Below are 22,924 nucleotides of genomic sequence, written 5' to 3' on the forward strand. Positions count from 1 at the left end.
TGCTACATTTAATTTTACTTTTGTTAAGAAGCAATAAAAAAAGCACATAATGGAATATACAGATGTCATTTATAGCTGGGATACCCAAGAAATGGGAACTAAAGTCTACTCTATGTTAGGGCTAACAGCTACCTAGATAAACTTTTAGAACAGGTCTGGTAGAGTTCTTCACCTATAGCAGAGGCTTTTCCCATAGAACTGATTATGTTCGGATGTACTTAGATTCCCCCAGGACTTCATACTAGAGTAGTAGACTTAGCGCAGGATGGTGGGCAACAGGAATACAGGAAGCAGATACCAGAGACAGTCCAAAGGTCGTGGGTCAGTAGCAAGCAGGGTAATCTGGAGACAGGCCAGAGGTCAGGGCAGGTAGCAAACACAGGTAATCAAATAGATAGGCAGAGATCAGGGGAAATCAGCATTCAAGCAGGGTCAAAGTCAAGCCAAAGGTCACAAAAGGAATCAGATCAAATGCAGAGTATCCATAGGACAAGCAGGACAGAGCTGGTCAGCAAGTGTGCAGCACTGACACTATAACCGACAGGGAGGCTAAGCCCTCCCTGTCTTAAATAGTAACATGGCCTAATCAGAAAGTTAGGGCATCAGCCATGTAATCAGCCACAGGAGGCTAAATGATTAATGCACTGTAGGCTAATGAAAAATTAATACTAATTACAAACTCGCACATACGCCTGGCTGTCCCTTAATGCTAGGACGCGGTGCTTCTACACAGAGCGTCCCAACCATTGCCTAGGAAACGTCATAGTGACACCCGAGATGTGGCCCGATGTAAATAAAAGCCGCTGTAGCTTGGGGCACCGCCATAGCTCATAACACTATCTATAATATTAAGAAATATGCTAAATTATGAGTTGGATGAAAGTCTTAGGTTCCTTTAACTACTTACACTGTTTTTGTATTTATTGGAAATAAATATGGAAAAATGTTACAAGAATATTTTGATTAGAAATCAAAATATAAATATCATAAAATATTCAACGTTTCTTAATAAAACATAATTATAGAAAACATTCAGTTAAAATAATCTGTAATAGGGCAGAAATTAATAAAGCTATTGTTTTGATAATATGGTTGCATAACCAATACACACAATCTCATTAAATATTTATTTAAACTATACAAACATTTCCCTAGCAGATATAAATAAATATATTTTGCATTAAGGAAGTGCAATGTCGTTTAGAAGAAAAATTACATATCCCACTCATTATTTAAACCATAAATAAAAAAAAATCTAAAAAATAGATTATACTAAATTATTTTAAAATTTGTGGAAGGCGGTCTATGCACACTTATTTGTAGTGCATTGGGCAGGAAAAGTAATATAATGCAGGAGGTACCCAAAAGAAAGAAAAAGTCTCAAGTGGCTAGAATAATAATAAGATCAGTGACTATATTGTACCCACTGTATAGAATTCTGAAGTGAAATACTATACTAAAATTCTAGGGGGAGCTCACTGGTCAATAATACAATCACCTTTAGAAATTCCAGCCAAAAACCTACATCCACTACATGATGAGTAGAATATATATCTTATATTATATTTCACATCTTTGTGTAATTTTAATATTGAACACAAACTGGGACAGGGAAATAACACTGACCTAAATGTCAGAACCATAAATTTAATGTAATTATTAAAAATCCACTATTACAACTTGTATAATGTCATTGTTATCTGTTATCCCAAATAAGTAAATTATCAATCAAATAAAATGATCTATGGAAATTGAATGTGTAACATTCATTAGATAGTGCATTTGCTTAAATACTATAATTAGGTTTCCATAATACCACCCTATCTAGTAGAGTGGGGAAAATCTTACATGTAGTTATATAGTAAAAAACAGTCCAACAACATTAACAAAGTAACAAATGTCTTAACACTTAACAAAGTGTGGCATTGCAACAACACTCCCCAGTAACCTCGTACTCTGGAAATTATATCTAGAATATAATGTTTTAGAAGATACATACAAACTTGATCAGATCCAAAATTACCAGTGCAACAAAAAGAGTCTGTTGAGATCTTTCTCACACTAATTCAATTGGTATGTTTAACAAAGGGTTAGAATTTTTTTTAGCAGAAAAGGGTATCCAGGGATACGGCCGTTATTTAAAATAAAGGACAGTAGTGGATCCAGGAAGAAATAGGACTGCACTATTGGGTCAGGAGGGATTTTTCCCGATTGAAACAGATTGGCGGTTGCTTTATCTGAATCAATTTCAAATATAAGAGAGGGATCACAGGAGATACAAAATAGGCTGAACTTGATGGATCGGTGGGGTTTTTTCAACCTCAACAACTTTGTTACTACGTTACTATGTTACTATTACTGAAGCTGGCATTCTTAACTTTTTTCCACCCATGGACCAAGATTAAATTTGGGGGTCAGTTTAGTAATCCATGTTTCAGTTTTAAGTAAATTAAGCTTTCATTAATTTACTGTTGTCTACAAGTTAAATTAACTGTTTAATAAAAATTGATATTGACACTTATAGGAAATAACAACATCTATTATTAAGACTTTATTATTTGGCAATATGCAGTTGATTTGCCAAGGAGGATTGTGGTGACTCAACATAAAAAAACATGGTGACACGTTTTTGGGTTGTAGACGGCTAGTAAATAAACATCCATCTAAACAATGAGTGCACATAATAAAACCCAACAGCCAAATTATATAGAAATTGAGGTTACTAAGGCATTTTATTACGATTCAAAAGCTAGATGACAATTTAAAACATATATAGATGCAGAGGCAACGGAAATTGGCAAAGTTATATCAGAGAAGAGAAGTAAGGTAATATACTTGGGTTTTGCCTGCTTGTTTCTGGATCTAAAGAGGTAAAGTGTTAAACCTGAAGGACTTTTTCAACTTCACTAATTATATAACTGTGCTTGGACCCTGATCACATAGTTACATGGATAGTAATGTTGAAAAAAGACACCTCTATCATGTTCAATTTTTCATAAATACTAATTCAGTTTTTCTTCCCGCTGTGTTTAAGAATTCAGATTCTAGGCCTATGTTAATGAAGATATGTCAGATTTAGGGGGAAACTAATTAGAAATGTATAATGTAATAGAGAAGTTTTTGCCTGTGCACATTGGATAGGACTGTGTCTGATGACTATAGAAACATTGTATACTTGCTAAACACATTAGTACTTTTGAAGTAGTATCATCCTCTGCTGAAATTAAATCTGTAGTAAGACACTGCAAGGTTGTTCTAACATTATAACATATTTTGTAATATAGAGGTTGGTTATTTTCCTGTTATTCATGTTTATGTGAACATGAATATAGATTTAAACAATGGCAGATTATTTATGTATTTGTATAAATAAGTAGCATTGGCATATTTTATGGGTATTAAGTAAATCAAATTTTATTACTGATATAAGCTTCCTCTTCATTACTAGAGCTCATCCATATGAGCAGAATACTTGTGTTACCGTAAACTGTCCACACGGCCAGCAATGAATTGAAGCAGACACCATTCATTTCTGTTCACTTCCCTGCAGATTATTTCAGTGTGATCTGCATGAACAATACACAGGACACAGCATAAGGATCATTACATCTCTTGCAGGCATTATTACCTAGCAGTATACTCACTTCATTTCATTTGGAACACAACACGCTTATTCTGGTCATGTGGTTGTGCCTTTACACTTTCAGTGGTCAGGATGCAGACTGATCAAATGTGAAGTGACACTTTAATTAGCTAAATATCCCTTGAGCAAGTGAAGACACTTAAATTAGAATATCTAGCTGGTAACTGGGCCTCTAGCCTAATGTTCTGACTGTGGTGAGTTGAGTCGTCAATTTGCGTACACAAGGTAAACCTTTAATTTATGGGATAATTTGCCTTTATATACTAATACACATATTTTGTAGGATTTTAATATTTATGAGGTTATTTTCTATCAATAGTATTGCTCTAATGTGGGCTGTAGTAGTGATGGGTAGTTCATGAATGATCAGTTCAAAATGAACTAATCTCAGTGAACTACCTAATTTAGTTCACACAGCTCTGGCAAAGATTAGTTCACCAGGAACTAAAACAAGTGGGAGGAGTTAGACAGAGATAAAGTACAGCAGCTCCTGCAGGCTCACTCACTGTCTCATTCACAATGGCTCTTTAGTTCCTAACTGTAAAAGGAAAGTAGAAAGCACAACACAGATGAAATAGAAATTTAATTTTAAAAAAACATTTGAAATTGCACTGACTAGCTAAAGCCTATGTGTGTGCGTGTGTGTGTGTGTGTGTGTGAGAGTGTCTGTGTGTGTGTGTGTGTGTGAGAGAGTGTGTGTGTGTGTGTGTGTGTGTGTGAGAGTGTCTCTGTGTGTGTGTGTGTGTGTGTGTGTGTGTGTGAGAGAGTGTCTGTGTGTGTGTGTGTGTGTGTGTGTGTGTGTGTGTATTCCTGCTACTCACCTTTTTGTGATAAAATCACTGTCCTGTTAGTCTTAATTTTGGTTTTGGTACTGGGTCCTGAACTCCCCTCTCCTTATACTTCCTATATGTGCTAAATATGCTACTGGGTTTGTAGGTGCTCATACAGCAGCACTACTATTCAGCTCTGTCATTTAATTCTCATGAGTCAGTACCTCTAAACTACCAATGGTGGCACTGCTGTGTGAGACTCTGTGGAGCTGATCACTGAACTAAGAGTCATGAATCATTCTCCTGGCTCAGAAGTTCAATAGTTTATCTAGTTCTTTTGACTCTTCTGGCTCATTTGACTCTTCTGACTTTTTTGACTCTTCTGACTCTTTTGACTCTTCTGACTCTTCTGACTCTTTTGACTCTTCTGACTCTTTTGACTCTTCTGACTCTTCTGACTCTTTTGACTCTTCTGACTCTTCTGACTCTTCTGACTCTTTTGACTCTTTTGACTCTTCTGACTCTTCTGACTCTTTTGACTCTTCTGACTCTTCTGGCTCTTTTGACTCATTTAGATCATTTAGATCACAAGTCACAGGATACATTCCCTTCCCTGTCAGGGAATGTATCCTGTGTCTCTCGGGATTCTGGGAGACTCCCGAAGTCCGGGTAGGTCTGGGAGAGTTGGCATGTGTTAGGTCTAAGGTAAGTTGTTGTTTTTTATCTAATCACTGTATTTTAAAAGCAAAAAAGTGACACTTTATAATACTCTGAATTTGGGTCTTTTCATTTGCATATTATTGAAGTAAAAAATAACAATGAAAATATAATTACCTTTGCAGAGCTCAACATGTCACTACTAGTTTTCGTATAAGTGATTGACCTTTTTAAAATAATAAAAATGAGCAGACATATTAAACTTATCTGATCATTTTTACAGGACTATAACTCATCTAATGAGGTAGTAGTAGCTATGTCTACAGTATGTGTAATAGACTAAATCTATGTCTCCAGTCACTTCTCCCAGCAGTGTTCCAGAGCCAGTGATCTAACTGAACTAACTGAGCTAAATGAACTAACTGGGTCAAATGAGCCAAATGAACTAACTGAGTCAAATGAGCCAAATGAACTAATCTTTTGAACTAATCTTTTGACTGAACTAGATCAGAATTAACTAATCTCCAAAATGAACTAGATTTCCCATCACTAGGCTGTAGTAAGTTCTCTTTTATATTTTCTATTCTTCACCTAAGCATTGCAATGCTTAAGTTTATGTAATAGCCTCCAGTGATTCTACAACAATGAGTGACATAGTCATGTGGAACGTGTTAGGTAATACCTGTAGACTAAGATATGCTAAAATAATATACCTTGTCTCTTCCAGGTCTTCTGCAACCAAATCTCATTGCTCTGCCTCATCAACAGGGTGGAGCACAATCTGGAATGGGACTGGCTTCCCAGGTAAATATAACATATCTACATAAGTATTTAAATGCTATCAGTATGTTAGTAGAAATTGATTATTAATTATGTGAATAAGCTCTAGTAATAGCTAATGCCTGTCTATAGTCGTACAATAAGGTTGCTCTTAGCAGGACATGAGCAATTTCATCTTTCTACACAGGCAGTGGGACGTCCTGGTCTCCCAGGGTCCTCTATAGAAACTCATTTGGAAATAGCACAACACTTGCATGCCCCAAAACACCTATCGGTGGCCCAAGATGAACCCAGTGATTTAGAAGAACTTGAAAAGTTTGCCAAAACTTTCAAACAGAGGAGGATAAAGCTTGGATTTACACAGGTGAGTTTACATTCTTTTGCCTGCTGTTTAGTTCTGTATACATATTGGGCCTGATCCATTACAAAGAGCAAAGCATATAAAAGGAGTATCTTTGCCTGCGAAAAACAATGTTACATTGGAGGGGGGAGAAATTTAAAATGTGGGGACCAATTTATAGTTGGGGAAGGGCATGAACTTTAAACTTTCAGTGTAAAAATAAAGCTATCAAGTATTTGTGTGCTACATGCAAAAACAGCCAGTATTTAACTAGTGTGCAAAATAATAAACTAATTTGCACCCCTTGCATTGTAACATGGTTTGTCCCGGAGAAAGTTTACTCATTTTTTGCCTTACTTTCCTTAATGACTGTGGTGAAACGAGGTATTCATATCACCCTAACCAGTTTGTCCCTTGTTTCTCACAAAATGTGGATTATACCATGTACTTTTGATAGCCCTTGCTTTTGTTCCCCAGCCCAACAGAGTACAAATGCAGTGTCTAATCACATGTGGATAAGGGGACATTGTAGCTCATTGTAAATATGTATATTGTGTATTGTATATTGATGATGTGGCAGTGAGGTTGTTATTCATTGTCCTCAAAGTGAAGCCAGGGAGGTTATAGGTAGAGATCTGGTTGCAAGATACAGGTGAGGGGGAAGGCTAATTAGTGTTCATTGTTCTCACCATACTAATCCAGACATTTGGTCTACAATCTAGCAGAGGAGTTTCTGTGTAAGTACTGCTCATCTCCACTCCCCTCTCCAACCCCCTAGTCCAGCACTTATCAATGTTTAACAAGGAGAGGCCCAGGGATTTTCCCAGAGAGAGGAAAGCTCTGTGGAAACTAGACCTTAGATATAAGGAGCTACTCCATGTGGGGAGAGATATTCATTTTTAGGATTGATTCATGGAAGGTGCAGTGTAGCTGGTTTTGAGTTTTTGTTCTCTACCAATGGATTACAGCTGCAGCTAAGGGAAGAACACCATGGGTCTTTAAGTCAGGACATCCAGATGACTGTAACTCCTTAAGCTAGTGGGGTAATGGACAGATGATGTGGTAAACCTGCCTGGCATCTATTTACTGTGTCTACATAATAATCTAGTGATTGTTTTAATTACAATAAATGTATTGCTTTACTTTCTAACTGCATTTGCCTGAGTGATTAATAAGAACCTTAGAAGGTACTGGATAGGCTTCCCTGGCTTAGGAAGGCACCCGTGGGTGGCCAGCCAGAGTGAAGTGGGTAGAATTGGGCCAGAAAACCCAGTATCTTCACAATGACTCAGGCCCATTGAGTGGAAACTAGTAGAACTGTAACTAATTATTATTATTGTTTACATAAAGCCAACCCTATTACGCTGCACTGTACAGAGAATATGTAATCATTTGCATCAGTCCTTGCCCCTTTGATGCTTACATTCTAAATCCCTATGACACACACCCACAGTACATACACTCTAGGGTCCATTTTTGTCAGAAGCCATTTTAAACATTATACATGTTTCTTCCAAATGCCTCACCACAATAAATAGTGGACAACCCTATCTATTGTGTAACAATGTAGATGAGATACTGATTTTATTTTATTTGGAGTTTTAACATATTGCAACACTGCAGAAATATTATTATCCCTACTGATAACTATTACGTATGGCTAGAGATGAACAAAATAGCTCAAATCAATTTAGTGATTTGATGGGTTTATTGATATTTTTCTCATTTTAGGTGATTAGCTATGTATTAATGTTTTTCAGATATTAATATTTTTCTTAATCAATCAATCAACCAATCGGATTGAAGAGAATAGTCACATGGTCACATTTATTGATAAGTAACTCAAAAAATGCATTTTTACTGAAGACTGACAATCAAAAAACAAGGCTGTTATCAGTCTTTAAACATAATAATAGTTACTACCACTGACATGACACCATTATGAATTACAAAACAAAGCAGCAGCATTTAGGACAAAGGTCACTGAGGTCTGATGAAGAGTTGCGGTAGTGTCTGATTGGAATCCCAATTGATGTATAATAGTTATAACCAGGGCCACCAAGAGGAATTTGGGGCCCTGGTACAGCAACTTTTTGACCCATCTCCACGGGAAAAGCTGATTCCTAAAATGTTAAACAGATCCCCATCTGTTTAACATTTTCTTCCATAGTGTATTATTGTAGTGTATGTATTAGTGTATGTATTAGTGTATGTAATATATTAGTGTATGTATTATAGTGTATTCTTCCATAGTGTATTATCCAAGGTAAAAATATTTATTAATAATAACAGAGTTTAAACGTACCAGCAAAAAAAACTATTCAGGCACAGATCACACAGCCAGCTTGCTCCTGCTTCTACGCTAACAGGCACCATATAGAGAGCAACTCTTACTGACGATGATTCACATCCACCTCTACGCATTTCATCTATTGAGACTTCATAAGGAGTGGTGGATCCCAGCTGAGCTAACCACTCATTTATAGGGCTACATAGTTTCATTGACAGGTGAACCTCAAGTGTCATTCATTATATCACAACTATGTGAAGATATATCTACTTCCTACATGATTATAAATAAATTAGTGCACAAACATGTATGACACATATTAAAAAATGTGTTGCCAACATATATAGCACATATTAAAAATAATATCTTAAAAATAATATCACATCCTAACATTAAATATATCACGTATTTAAAAAGTTAATATCATAAAATAGTTATTACAAAATGAGAAACAAAAGTTGTATACATATGAGAGACGGGTCCCTCACTCATTTGTCTACATGTATTAGACCACATAATTTTAAATTAAAACCTTACTATAAAACTATAGAAAAGGTTTGATTTCACAACCCTCATTTAATCCTGAGGAGGCAAAGGTATTCAAAGTATATATCCAAAAGGTTTTCCTTTGTGATAGTCTTAAAAGTCGGTCTCCTCCTCTTATATATACCTCAACATGTTCTATTGCTTTAAAGCGTAAGGTTTCGGGGTCTCCATTAATGAGATCTTTAAAAGTGTTTTGGGATATTGTGGTTGTCAACTCTATGCCGAATATTCCGCAGATGTTCAAATATTCGTATTTTTAAAGCTCTCTTTGTTTTTCCTACACACTTTTTTCTGCACTCACATTTGAGTAGATACACCACATATGGAGTATTACAAATCATAAACAACTGAATTTTCCTCACTTTTGTTACACATGCATCTGAGAATGTTTTGTGATCTTTATGATGCACAAATTTACAAGCTTTGCAGTGCCCGCATGGAAAGAAACCTTGAAACGGAATTAGCCAATTAGCACACCCAATAGATACCTCTGTAAGATGAGAGGGGGCTAGGAATTTCCAGTTTTAGGTCTTTTAAAGATGATTTGAGGTTTGACAGGAAATTGAGCAGATAACAAATGTATCGAGTTCCAAAACTGGCCAATGTTTTTCTAAAATTCTAGTGATTTGATAATTAGCTGAGTTAAAGTAGTAATAAACGGACACAGAACAAGATTCTTCTCTCTCTCTCTTTTTATACGTCAACAAATCTGTCCTGTTAAGACCTCTTACTTTTTCCAAGCTAGACAGTAATAGTTTCTCTGGATAACTTTGTTCTTGAAATCGCTTGATTAGTACAGCCGCCTAAATTTCTAATGTTTCAACATTTCCTGTAATGACAGCTGGTGTAAGCAATATAACTATTGCTGTCAACTTTCTTAATGTATGTGTTGTTGTTAATCAATTGTTTTTCCGTATAATGCTCACTATTCAAAATCAAATCAAGGAACTGAATTCTATTTCTGTTAATATTGGAGGTGAAGTTCAATTCATATTCATTATTATTTATTTCCTTAAGGAATTGATCCATTTCTACTGTCATACCCTTCCAAATAATCAGTATATCGTCTATATACCTCTTAAATAGAACAATTTTATCCATATAGTTCGTATTGGTATATATACCATATTTTTGTAAATAATAATCCACAAATTCTGAGAGATGTGCAGAAAGAGAACCAATCCCAGTGACTATTGGACGTCCTGTGGAGTTAACTAATTGTTTGTGTATTTTTGGCAATTGGTAGACTGTACCAATTCTAGGATAATAATTCAACACATAATCAAACTCATTTCTCGTTATGCAAGCAAGGTTCAGACCCTTCTGTAACAACTTTTCCAGTTCAATTAAAAACTTTTTAGTAGGATCTGATGTTAATTTCTCATAAAAGATGATGGGGTAAATGTATTAAGGTCCGATTTTTAGTACCAAAGTCACCAGACGTATTAAGCTGCTACTTTTACACTGATCTTAAAAATCGCTGGTCATCTCTGGCGATTTGCTGAGATTTCAAACACTCCCGTGTTAAGCTAACTCTCCCGTGTTTAGCAAACTCTCCCATGTTTAGCAAACCTTTCTGTGTTTAGGTTAAAAATCCCATAGACAACATGCTGCTTCCTAGCTGCGTGATTAGTAAACACATCACTGTTACACTACCCCTGTCTATAGGGCCTCAAAAAAAAAGCGTGGCCCCTTCCCTCCCCCCGTCCAACCACTATTAACCCTAGCGCTGCCAGCCTACTGCTGGTTCCATGAAAATCTGGGAAAAATTTGCATGGGGTCCCCCCGATTTTCATGCAACCAGCACTAGGCAAACCAGCCTAGTTACACTATAGAAGGGGGAGACACGGCAGGGGGCCCCCTGCCATAATGACAACCAACCCCAGGCTGTTCAGCGCTGGTCTGGATTCCCTATGGAGTGGGGTCCACCCAAAAAAAACGAGTGGGCTCCCCTCAAGGAATAACCAGTCCAGTGCTGAAAGCACTAGGGCTCTTCCTACCCCTGTGGGCTGTGGGTAGTAGGCTGATATCGGCGATAATAAAGGGAAAAAAACAGACGCCATTTTGTTTTGTGGAACTACAAATCCCAGCCAGCCCGGGCTGCCCTAAACAGTGTGGGCATGCTGATGCTTGTATAACTACAAGCACCAGCATACCCATGGCAGCCAGAGCATGCTGGCACTTGGATAACCACAAGTGCCAACATGCCCTGACACTCATGCCTAACCAAGCCCTATAGTACTACAAAGCAAAATGTTAAATAAGCCACAACTCCCTGTTTAAAACCACAACATTTTAATAAAAATAATGAAACTCCAATAAATACACTAAACTCTCTCATTCATACCACATACATTTATTAAAAATAATAAAACCCCAATATACTTACCCATCTGAATTCTTTCTCTTTTGTCAGCAGCTTTTAATCCAAATGTGCTTAAAAACCATGTCCCAAATAATTTGTAATTCCAAATGTCCATGCTTGAAAATTTCTTCTGTTCTTCTGGTCATCAAGACACCCTAGTTGCTTGCAATCTTCTTATCTTCAGGCAACAAGGGCCCCCATATTTGTAAATCCGAATCCGGAACATGCTTGAATAAAATAAGAAACCCAATTTACAAATGACGCAACTTCTTCTTCTACAGTGTACAAACAGACCAACGCTAATGAATAGAATCCAGCCGTGAGGTCTATTTATAGTTTATGGGGAATACCCATGACAGTGTGGGAACTCAGCAGATAATAACAATACAGGCCATTGAGTACACTTAAATATTAATGACATATCCTACAACAGAATAAATGCAATCTTCACAATCTGGTATAATCCAGGTAATAGCTAGGGGCTAAAGGCTAGCATGGAATGGAAAAGGGAAAAGACTGCTGGATTTTCTTTTTTTTTTTTTTTAGGGGAATGAAAGGAAAGGGAATGGGGGTGAGAAGTCTTCAGTGTGGAAGTACGTCCCTGCACAGAGAACCTTCGCAATTACATAAAATGAGGAAGGAAGAGGTAGGCATGAGTGGGGAAAGAGAGAGTAGGGGAAGTGGTGAGTCCTGGAGGTGGATAAAAGAAAGGCTTGAAAAATAAGAGACAAAAGATACAGACGAAGAGGGAAAGAACGTAGACGGCTTAGAGAAAGCCAGGCATTTTGCTATTATTAGAGAAATACCAAGGGCCCCACACTTAATGAAAAGTGGGGACTGTATCGTGTAGGAGACTTGTCACATATTCCATGGAGGCAGTGTGCCAGGTTCAATTTATAACAGCCTCTCTAGAGGATTGCAAATCTTTCTTCCATTCACTAGCTATCTGAAGTTTAGCTGCGTTATATATGTGGCGAATAAATAAGTTTATCCTATGATTTGGAGATCCCTTTGATAGGCTGACACAGGAGCACATATAATAGGTCCTTAGGCACATTAATTGAAGTAACCTGCTTAATCAGGAGCAAGACATCATCCCAAAATTTAGATACTAGAGGGCAGTCCCACAATATGTGGAGGAAGGTACCCACTGAACCACAGTTATGCCAACAAAGATTGGAGGTGTGGGGGTAAATAGAGTGCAGTCTCGCAGGAACCATGTACCATTTAGTATAAATCTTGTAGTTCTTTTCTGGAATGGCTGTGCTAATGAAAGTCCTTGATATCCTTTGTCGAATGAGCGACCACCCCTCCTAATCCAGATCTACTCCAAGATCCTGCTCTCGTGCCCGTCCAAACAGTTATATGGGAGGGAATGAGGAGGACATGAGAGAACTGTACAGGATTTATAGCCTCAGCGTCTCGGGCTATAAATGCAGTGACGTTCAAAGGGCGTTGGGGCCAAAGCTTAGATGACTGTGTCTAGGCCTGTATAAAACTTTTTGCTTGCATATAGTGGAAGTATAGGTTGCTGGGAAGAACATGTTTCTCACGTAAGTCCGTAAAGGAACATGGTGCATGCTCACCCATCAAGTGAAATAAACAGTGTAGACCAACCTTCCTCCAGGGGTAAGCAAAAGCCCTAATGCAACCCAGTGGGTATTGAGGGTGTCTCCATAGTGGAGTAAGTGGTGAGGGGTAGGGGGCCAGTACATATTGCTTGCTCAGTTTGTCCCATATCGCCAATGTAAAATGAATGGAGCGGATTGCATAGGCTGAGGCTGGTCTGATACTCCTAGGGATCCAGGGTAAGAAGCTAACTCCCATGCCAGGGGACAACATTTTTTCGATGTCCACCCATTGTTTTGAGTCCTACAGGCGATAGCCAAGAGATGAGATGAGTCAATTGTGTGTCATAGTAGTATTTATCAAATAGAGGAAGTTCCAGGCCCCCGTTGTGTTTAGATTTGGCTAAACAGAGCCTACTACGTTTGTTTTTTTTTACCTTGCCACACAAAATTACTACAGAAAGACTGAACAGAGCCCAGGAAGGAATCTGGTACTTTGACAGGGAGGATTTGAAATAGGTATAACAACCTGGGCAGGATGTTTATTTTAATGGTATTGATTCTCCCGAACCACGAGATACAAAGGGAATTCCAGGTGAGTATGCCTTGTTTAATAGTAGATAGCATAGGGGGATAGTTGGCCTGAAACAGACTTTCATAAGAAGTTGTAAGGAAAACGCCCAGGTATCGAATTGTACGAGGACGCCACTGAAAATCAAAGTTAAGTTCCAATCATTTCTTAGTGTGAGGCGGAAGGTGTAGTGTGAGAGCCTCCGATTTGGAATTATTCACTTTATATCCGGAGAGAGAACCAAAATTCTGCAGCTCCACAAATAGGTTAGGAAGGTCTGGGGTGAGGAAAGATTTAGGAGGACATCGTCCGCAAAGAGAAAAATCTTATATTGTCTACTATTAACCTGGATACCCTTCACATCTGGGTTCAGTCGTATCCGAGCAGCAAGTGGTTCAATGCATAACGCATAAATCAGTGGGGAAAGCGGGCAACCCTGTCTCGCCCCATTATTAATGCCAAACACAGAGGAACTCAAACTATTCGTCAAGACCAAGAAGGACAGGTTATGGTATAGAGCTTGGATACCTTAAAGAAAATTACTAAAGAATCCAAAGGTTTTAAGGGTTTGAAACATAAATGACCAAGAGAGCCTATTGAAGGCTTTCTCTGCACTAAAATTACTGAGAGGAGTTTAGATTGATTTATATAGGAAATCAAGTCTATTTTCCTCCTGCTATTATCAAGGGCTTGTCTTTTAGGAACAAACCCAACTTGATTTGGGTCGATTAGTTGTGACAGGTTCAACATGTTTGCTAGGATGTTAGCAAATAGCTTGATGTCCATGTTTATCAGAGAAATGGGTGGTGCAAATTGTGGGGTCTTTGTTGGGTTTAGATATGACTATAATAGTGGAACGTGTGGTGTCTTTTTGAAACTTCCCACCATGGAGAACTGAGGTAAAAGTAGAAAGTAGTTGTGGGATCAGAATGTGTGCGAAAAAGTTTTATAGTACGAGATGGTGAATCCATCAGGACCAGGAGCCTTAGATGCTTTTTGGGACTTGAGGGCTACTTTAATCTCATCCTCAGAGATGTCCTCGTTCAATTTGGAAGCTAAGGTCCTATCTAATTTTGGTAGTTTACAAACCTTTAATAATTGCTGAATAATGGCCGTTGAAGAGAATGAAGAGGGCCCATCGATATTCAAATTATAGAGGGATTTGTAAAATCTGTGAAAAGAGTCATTGATAACTGTTGGATTGCAAGTAAATGTACCTTTTTATCTCTTATTGCCAGGATTGACTGTGCTGTTTGCTTAGCTTTCAATTTATTTGCTAGCATAGTATCTGACTTGTTGCCTTTTTCATAGAATTATTGATTGAGCCAGCGAAGGGCTCGTTCAGTTTTTTCCGCCAGTAGGGATTGAATTTCGACCTTGACGGAAAGAATTTATTTATAAACTGATTTTGATTGGTTTTGTTTGTGAATATGTTCAAGCTGCTGCAATTGGGCAGTAAGAGAATTTAATTTCATGGTTTGTTGCTTTTTGCGAAAGAATGCATGTTTCATAATGGCCCCTCTAATGACTGATTTGTGTGCTTCCCAAATGGTGGACAGGATTCAGGAGTCAGATTAAGATTAAAATATTCTTGGAGGTGGGAGCCCATCTGTTCTTTAAACTGGGGAAGTTTAAGCAAGGATTTGTTTAGTCTTCATGGTGATCTGCCTTTATTCAGGAGATCAAATGAAGTCTTGACTACCGAATGATCCGACCAAGGTTTGGGGAGTATATCAGTGCGAGTGAGAAATTGAATAGCTTTTCAGCAACCCATTATCATGTCCAATTTTGGAGTAGGCTTTATTTGGATGTGAATAGAAATTATAATCACGAGATGAGGGATTAAGGGTCCTCAAGGAATCAAACAAACCAGCCCCAGTCATGTGGCTAATTAACGCTTTTGAGTATGTAGTAAGTGGGAGATATGCTGCATATCGGATCTGTCCAGCTCCTCTGACCAAATTGTATTAAAGTCCCCACCGATCAGGAGAATGCCCCTCTGTATTCTATTTAGCTCTTGAAAAAATTTGTTTAAGAAACTAGTCTGCCCTGAATTGGGAGCATACAAATTCACCACAGTAATAGCTTGGTGTCCTACCTGACCCACCAGTATAATGAAGCGGCCCTCACGATCTAGACTATAAGCGGTAAGATGAAAAGGCATGGAATTCCTGATCATGATGGCAACGCCATTCCACTTGGCGGGCAAGGAAGCATATTCCACGGTGTGGAATCTACGAGAGTACAAGGAGGGGTGGTCGCTCTGTTTAAAGTGCGTTTCCTGTAAAAATACAAAATCTGCATTCAAGTTCTTAACAGTTCTATGTAGAAGTGATCTCTTCTGGGGGGTGTTAATCCCTTTTACATTAATGGATACAAAAGTGAGGGACATGGCTCCATGCAGTAGCACTAGGAGACGTACAAGAGGGAACGAAGGGAGGGGGGAGAGACAAGTAAGGTATTGAGTAACAGGGAGAGGAAAAAGGGGAAAGGAACAGGAAGTGGATGCTGGTAAAGGGATAGGGGTAGGTAGTGGTCAACTACTCCCCCCAATAAAGAATGAGGGGAGAGGTGGCCACTGAGATTGAGCCCACGGGAAGTTGGAAATTCGATCTGTCCTGGTTGGAACTGTTCGAATAGGCTCAGAGATTGGGTTCACAAGTTTTTGGAAGTGAAGTATTGGTATCAAGGAGATTATGGGGACTATACCGTCCCCACACTCCTAAAACCCAGAATATAGGGGGTGGGCCGGGCCGGAAAACCCAATCTGACCCATCCAGAAACACACAGTACAATTAAGCATAAACACTATAAAGTGCAGCAATGAAACAGCAAAATGAATACAATTACACATTGAACATTAGTAAGGACATAAAATATGAACCTGGGAAATCTTAGGATTCCACATAACCCGAGATGTTGAGGGGCGGTCAGGCCTTGTAACCAACCTCCAGGAGCCCTGGACAGTGGATGGAATCAAAATCTCTGCCCAAACCAGACCACGGTAGACAGACAGGCCAGAACACCAGGAGGGACAAGAGGCCATGACCGCGGCTCGTACTGTAAATGGCTACACTAAAGAACGATTAAGAAACCAAAATGTGTCAAAAGTATATAGACTCTAGGCATGTAGAAACAGATATAATTAGTGAATATATAAGCATAGACTATGCGTATCAAAATTTTAAATCAGAAATAACAGAACTATGGCAACTAAATTAGTCTCAGCAATTAACTAAAGAGAAATCTCTTAACAGTACTGTTAGGCCCAGAAGTACATGCCCGGGTCGTCACAACACACGGAGTAGGACCGAAACGGGTGCCAGGAAATCACAGGAGCTTGAGTCCCAGCCTGGGGGACTGACATGTAGAAAGTTTTCCCAGATGAAAAGAAGCCAAAAGCTAACATCAAGGTTGGGAGACGGGATTCGGTGCCGTACAGCCCAGGTCAAGCTGTCGCAGCAGATCTTTGCCTTCATTAGGATCCCTCACGGTGAGTTGGCGACCTCCTGCTTCTATAATTAGAGAAGCCACACTTATATTTATATCCATGTTCATTAGTTCTCTGCACTTCAAGATTGTAGAGGGAGTCAGATCCTGAAAGATTTGAACCTTAGATTTTTCAAATAGAATGTAGGAAATCCTGCTTGCTGTAACTATGGTATACTTGGTTTTAAAAGATAAAATTTTAAGGACAACATCCCTGGTTCGATGTCTTTAGGTCTGGGGCGCAGGGCCCTGTGAGCTTGTTCAATATGGATAGCTTGATCAGAGAGCTCGGGAACTAGGGCTTAAAATAGACGAACCAGGTACTGTTCTAGTTGTTGGTGATCCAGTGACTCCAGAATGTTACGGATATGAACATTGTTCCGGCATTCTTTATTTTCAAGGTCCTCTGTTTTATCTTTAAAAAACATCAACTCCCTGTGAAGGTAATCAATATCTTGCGTCTCTTCCTGCAGTTCGAGTCCTCTTTATGTTCAATAGAAGCTGTACATTTATTTAACATCGCAATTTCTCCTCGGAGATCAGACAACAGTTTTTAAATTTCAACTGTAAAGGAATTCTGTAGAGAGACCATCATAGCTTGAATAGTGGCCAGAGCATCTGCAGAGTCAGCTGGACTTACAGAAGTGGCTTGAGGAGATGGGAGGGGGGTGTAGTGTGTGAGGGAGAATCCTGTCTTGTCATATGTTGAAGGATCCCTGTTTGGGTCCCTCTCCTTCCCCTGGAGCTGTTTTTTATGTATAGTGGGTATTGGAACATCAGAAAGGTTTTTTGACAAGAAAAGTGTTTCAGTGGAGGCTGGGCCAGATAGAGTTAGTTGTGTAGACATAGGAGGGAAGGTGCCCGTCCCAAAAACTGTTCCACAGAGGTGACACCAGATGGCTAGCTAGCCTTGTTTTGTATTAGCTGTCAGCCAATGTAGAGTGGTAGCAAAGCTAGTATGAGCCTACAGCTTTGGTAAAAGGCAGAACAAGGGCTGATGGCCTACTCAGACCCAAGCCTTACATATGAAAACTTGTAGCAGACTATCCCTGTGCACTGATCCAGGGGCTGCTGGAGCAAAAGGGGTAATAATGATAATGCCACCAGTAGTAGGCAGAGGCTGTCCCCAGACACTGACCTGACAACAGTCAAATGCTTGTCTCGAACTTAATGAGGATGTCAGTCGCAGGATGTTTTTACTCAGGAATAGCTGGAGAATTCAAGTAGCATGTAGAACGCAGCCCCGCTCTGCTTAGATGAGAAGCTCTGGTCACGGGAGGCAAATCCGGAAGTGCGGGTGTCTGGAAACCTCCGGTTTGGACACAAGGGCAGCTAGGAGTCTACAAGGGGATCGCTAGAAGTCTCCATCGCTCCAAATCCAGCCGACCTCTCCAGCCGCGGAGTCTGTCCTGTCAGCGTGACTGTCAAGCCACGCCCCCCTGGGGTTTTATTTTTAATAAATTTATGTGGTTTGAATGCGGGTGTTTAGTGTATTTATTGGGGTTTTATTTTTTTTATTAAAATGTTGTGGTTTTAAACAGGGAGTTGTGGCTTATTTAACATTTTGTTTTGTGGTACTACAGGGCATGTAGTGTCAGGGCATGTTGGCACTTGTGGTTATCCAAGTGCCAGCATGCCCTGGCTGCCATGGGTATGCTGGTGCTTGTAGTTATACAAGCATTAGCATGCCCACACTGTTTAGAGCAGCCTGGGCTGGCTTTGACTTGTATTTCCACAAAACAAAATGGCGTGTATTTGTTTTTTTCCCCTTTATTATCATTGATATTACCCTACTACCCACAGCCCACGGGGGTAGGAAGAGCCCTTGTGCGTTCAGCACTGGGGTGGTTATTCCTAGAGGGGGGCCCACTGGTTTATTTTGGGTGGACCCCACTCTGTAGGGAATCCAGCCCAGTCCTGAACAGCCTGGGGCTGGTTGTCATTATGGTAGGGGGACCCCTGCCACGTATCCCCATGCTATAGTGCCACTCACCCCTGGCTTGTTTGCCTAGTGCTGGTTGCGTGAAAATCGGGGGGCGATCCCAAGCAAATTTTTCCCCGGCACCAGCAGTGCTAGGGTTAATAGTGGTAGGATGGGGGGACCCCACGCTTTATTTTATTTTTTGGGGGAACATTTATCTATTTTTAAACTTATGACAGCTGCCGGTCCCAATAACTAGTATGGGACATTTCAAAATTCCATGTGGGATTTATGCATGTTAATTTATCCATCCACACATGGAAGAAAGAGGGTATTGATTTAACTGACCCAATCATTCAATTGATGTCAGTTTCATTTTCCCCTTTAAAAAAATATATATAATAGGGAATTTCTATATGCTACATACAAGCTGCAGGAGGATAAATTTATTGTTTTATTGATTTTTACATATTTCTGTATTTATGTGATTACATATAAGTAATAACGATCTCTTTATTAGTCACATATGTGGAAAAAGATGTGCTCTATAAAGAGCCCTACTCAGCCCTTATTCGTATCCCCTGATGAAGTCACTATGACAAAATGCGTAGGGGCCAATGAGAGCTGAGATACGTTACTGTGGTAACAAGACCCAGAAGTGCGAGCCATGGCGATTGGGATATACTCGCGAGTCGCACCACGAGCAGCGAGCACCTGTTTTATTTTTAGAAAGAAACCTTTATATGCATGAAAACGCTTACCAAATGTAAGTTTATTTCATTTTGTTTTACAAATAAATGTTTTAAAATACTGCACCATTGGGGTATCCGTATCTCTTTCTATCCTCCTTTTCTATATGGGAGCCCTACCACGAGCAGTGGACATCCACATTACCATCATAAAGAAACCTTGATGTGTACATTAAGGCTTACTGAATGTAAGTTTATTTCATTCTGCCTTTATTAATACATGATTTTGAAGTACTACACCATCGGGATATCCATTTCTCTTTTTATCTCCCCTTTCTTTATGAAATAACTTGGAGAGAAACTTGGGACCTTAGGAGAAGAAACCTATGTTGGGGGAAATGAATATTACTGACAGGTCCTTGTGAAATTGACTTATTACAGAACTTTTACTCTGGAAGTATTTATACAAGATTGCCAGCATTTCAGTGCTTTTTATTTTATTTTATTCTTGTGTTAGGTTTGTGTCAGGTTTGTGCATGTGACACCTGTTACCTGTACCCTATTATCTCCCTCCACCCTTTGCGCCTGATTCCCACACCCCTTTCTGCTTATATTTTTAAACTTTTGACAGCTGCCGGACCTCCAGCTCTATAGGCAGGGCAATGTAACAGTGAAGTGTTAACTAATCACGCAGCTAGGAGATAGCGTGTTGTATCTAGCAATTTTTAAAGCTAACTAGGGAGAGTTTGCTTAATAGCAGCTTCATACATTTGAGACTTTTATAGCTAGAGTGGCAAACAGTCGCGACTTCGATCTCCATCGATTTTGGAAATGGCGATTTTGACAGAAACACATCTCTGATGATTTTACATAAAATCTCACATTAATGCATCTGCGAGATGAAACACCCGCGAGAAAATCGTGGGATATTCAAAATCGGAGCTTGATATATTTACCCCGATGTCATTTACCAACCTGAGAGTTTCACAGACATAATCAGTTCTATTTAAATTCACCTATCCTTCTCCCTTACCAGCTGGATTAATTATAAGATTTTCATCCTTGGTTAATTTTTCTAAAGCCATTTTTCACTTTTAGACAGATTAGACTTTATCTCCTGTTAAGTATTTATTAATAATTCCAGATCTCTTTTAACCAAATCTCCAAACATGTCAATGAGGGTCCCTTTTGATTCATTGGGATAAACTTTTGATGGCTTTTCAAGCCCTGTGTTGTTCACTTTCATATCCACAATTGCTGTTTTACTGTTCTCAAAGATTTTACTATCTGATTTCAAAAAATGTCTTTTTAAAGTGAGTTTTCTAATGTATTTGTTTAAATCAATAAAAGTTCAAACCATTAGGGGGTACACGTAGGAGCAAAGGATAATCCTTTTGATAATAATTTCAACTCGTCAGTCTGTAGGATTTTTTCTGATAGAATAAAATCCCTTTTGGAGGGGCATTTATGACATGCTCATCTTTTTGGAGCTTTTCTTAGCTCTTTTTCCTCTATGTCTTGTAAATGTCTTTTCCTGGGAGAATTGCTCATATTCCCTAGTGACAGCAGACTGTGTGATCTATGACTTAATTGTATTTTTATCTGGTACATGTAAACTCTGGTATTAATAATAAATATTTTTACCTTGGATAATACACTATGGAGCACCCCTGTCTGTTTAACATTTTAGGAAACATGATTGAGCCTGCCTGATATTTATTACACAATTAGGGACCAATAAAACCCAGGTGATGACTTAATGCTGGTCACTAAATGAAGTGTGGTAACACTAGGTTATGTCTACTTGTTTTATGCTTACAAAGTATTAATATAGGAGGGGGCTCTAACTTTGTTGGGATTTGGTTTATTATGGTACTCTTTATTAATCTAGAATCTAGATTCTAGATCATTGTTACCAATTAGATTCAAGAAATTAAGAAAAAGCTTGGATGCATCATAACAACTACATGTAGTTTACTTTGCAGTGTATTTAAGTTTAACATTTGAAATGTTTTGGTTGATAAGTATGCCAATAATTTTCTAATAAAAATGATAATTCTGGTTCTAATTAAAAAGGGTAAGAGTGATTGATTGATTCAATGGAATTAAAATGAGAGTGTCAGTCATTTCTACTACAAATATGGTATAATTTCTGAGAAATGGTCATCTGGGAAGTAGTACATTGCATGCTCCGCTAGCATGCGATGAACTACATTCATAATATAGGATTTAATACAGTATTGTAATGCTTGCTGCAAAAGCCTCGTGCAGCTAGTACACTGAGAATTCATCACGGCTGGTGGCAATGCAGGCATCACAAATTGGAGGGCACCAAAATATAGAAACTTTCACAGTTGATGAAAGTGAGATTTGAGTATATTCAGTATTGTATGTCTATAATGTCATTGGTGCCAGCAATTTAACACCAGAAATCAGGATAACATTCTTCAGCAGGTAGTGTGCTATGATATTTCCTGCCCTGGACTCGGTACCGGCTCTCTGCAGCCCTACATCATTTTCGCCACCTTGTTTTCATTTCTAACTTACCTTAAGCTTTTTTTATCCTTAGTTTAACCTTATTTTACTGCTATTTAATTTTTGTGTTTTCATTTCTATTTAATTAATTTTTTGTGTTTTCATTTCTAACTTACCGTTAGCTCATTTTAACCTTAGTTTAACCTTATTTTACTGCAATTTATTTTATTGTATTGTACTGTATTTTATATTAATTATTCTATCTTAATTATTGTACTTTATCTTAATTATTGTATTTTATTTGCATTTTTAACTTTCTCCATTTTATTTTAATTCTTTACGGCACTTTATATCGCTTCTGCGACTGCCTTTTGTTCTTGCTCCATTCCTTTGTCTCTTACAGTCCTATCTTTGTTTTTGTCTTACTTTGTTCTGTCAATCCCTAATCTAATTTAGCTTAATCTAACTAGTTTAATCTTACTAAATCTTTGTTTTACTTTACTCCGTCTATCCTTAATCTAACTAAGCCTCTTATCTGCTCTGGTCCATTTCTGTCTCCCTTTGCTGCCCTCACCTCTGTGTTAATTACCCTTGCCCCTTCTATTATTCCCCGTCCATCCCTGTCCCTCACCATGCCACCCCGCTCCTTTCCTATACCCATCCTCTCCCCCAGCCCCCTTCTCTCGCCCATCTCTCGCTGCCCCACCCCTCACCCTCCCCCTAGCTCTATCAACCCTGACAATCTCATCCGCATCTTCCCTCTTCCCTCCCTCCCCTTCTCATGTGCCCTCTGGAACTCCAGGTCCATCCGTAACAAACT

At 38.8% G+C, this 22,924-nt stretch overlaps 1 protein-coding gene across 4 annotated transcripts in view; it reads left to right on the forward strand.

Moving 5' to 3' along the window:
- The window catches only part of POU2F3 (POU class 2 homeobox 3), a 128,872-nt gene that overhangs the window by 94,848 nt on the left and 11,100 nt on the right, over positions 1–22,924 (forward strand). For all 4 annotated transcript variants that reach the window (XM_075191265.1, XM_075191268.1, XM_075191267.1 and 1 more), the window contains 2 exons: positions 5,798–5,874; positions 6,038–6,214. In XM_075191265.1, the coding sequence (XP_075047366.1) occupies positions 5,798–5,874; positions 6,038–6,214 (254 nt within the window). The remainder of the gene's footprint in view (positions 1–5,797; positions 5,875–6,037; positions 6,215–22,924) is intronic.

The sequence above is a fragment of the Mixophyes fleayi genome, chromosome 11, assembly GCF_038048845.1.
Source record: "Mixophyes fleayi isolate aMixFle1 chromosome 11, aMixFle1.hap1, whole genome shotgun sequence".
In the NCBI taxonomy this organism is placed as follows: domain Eukaryota; kingdom Metazoa; phylum Chordata; class Amphibia; order Anura; family Limnodynastidae; genus Mixophyes; species Mixophyes fleayi.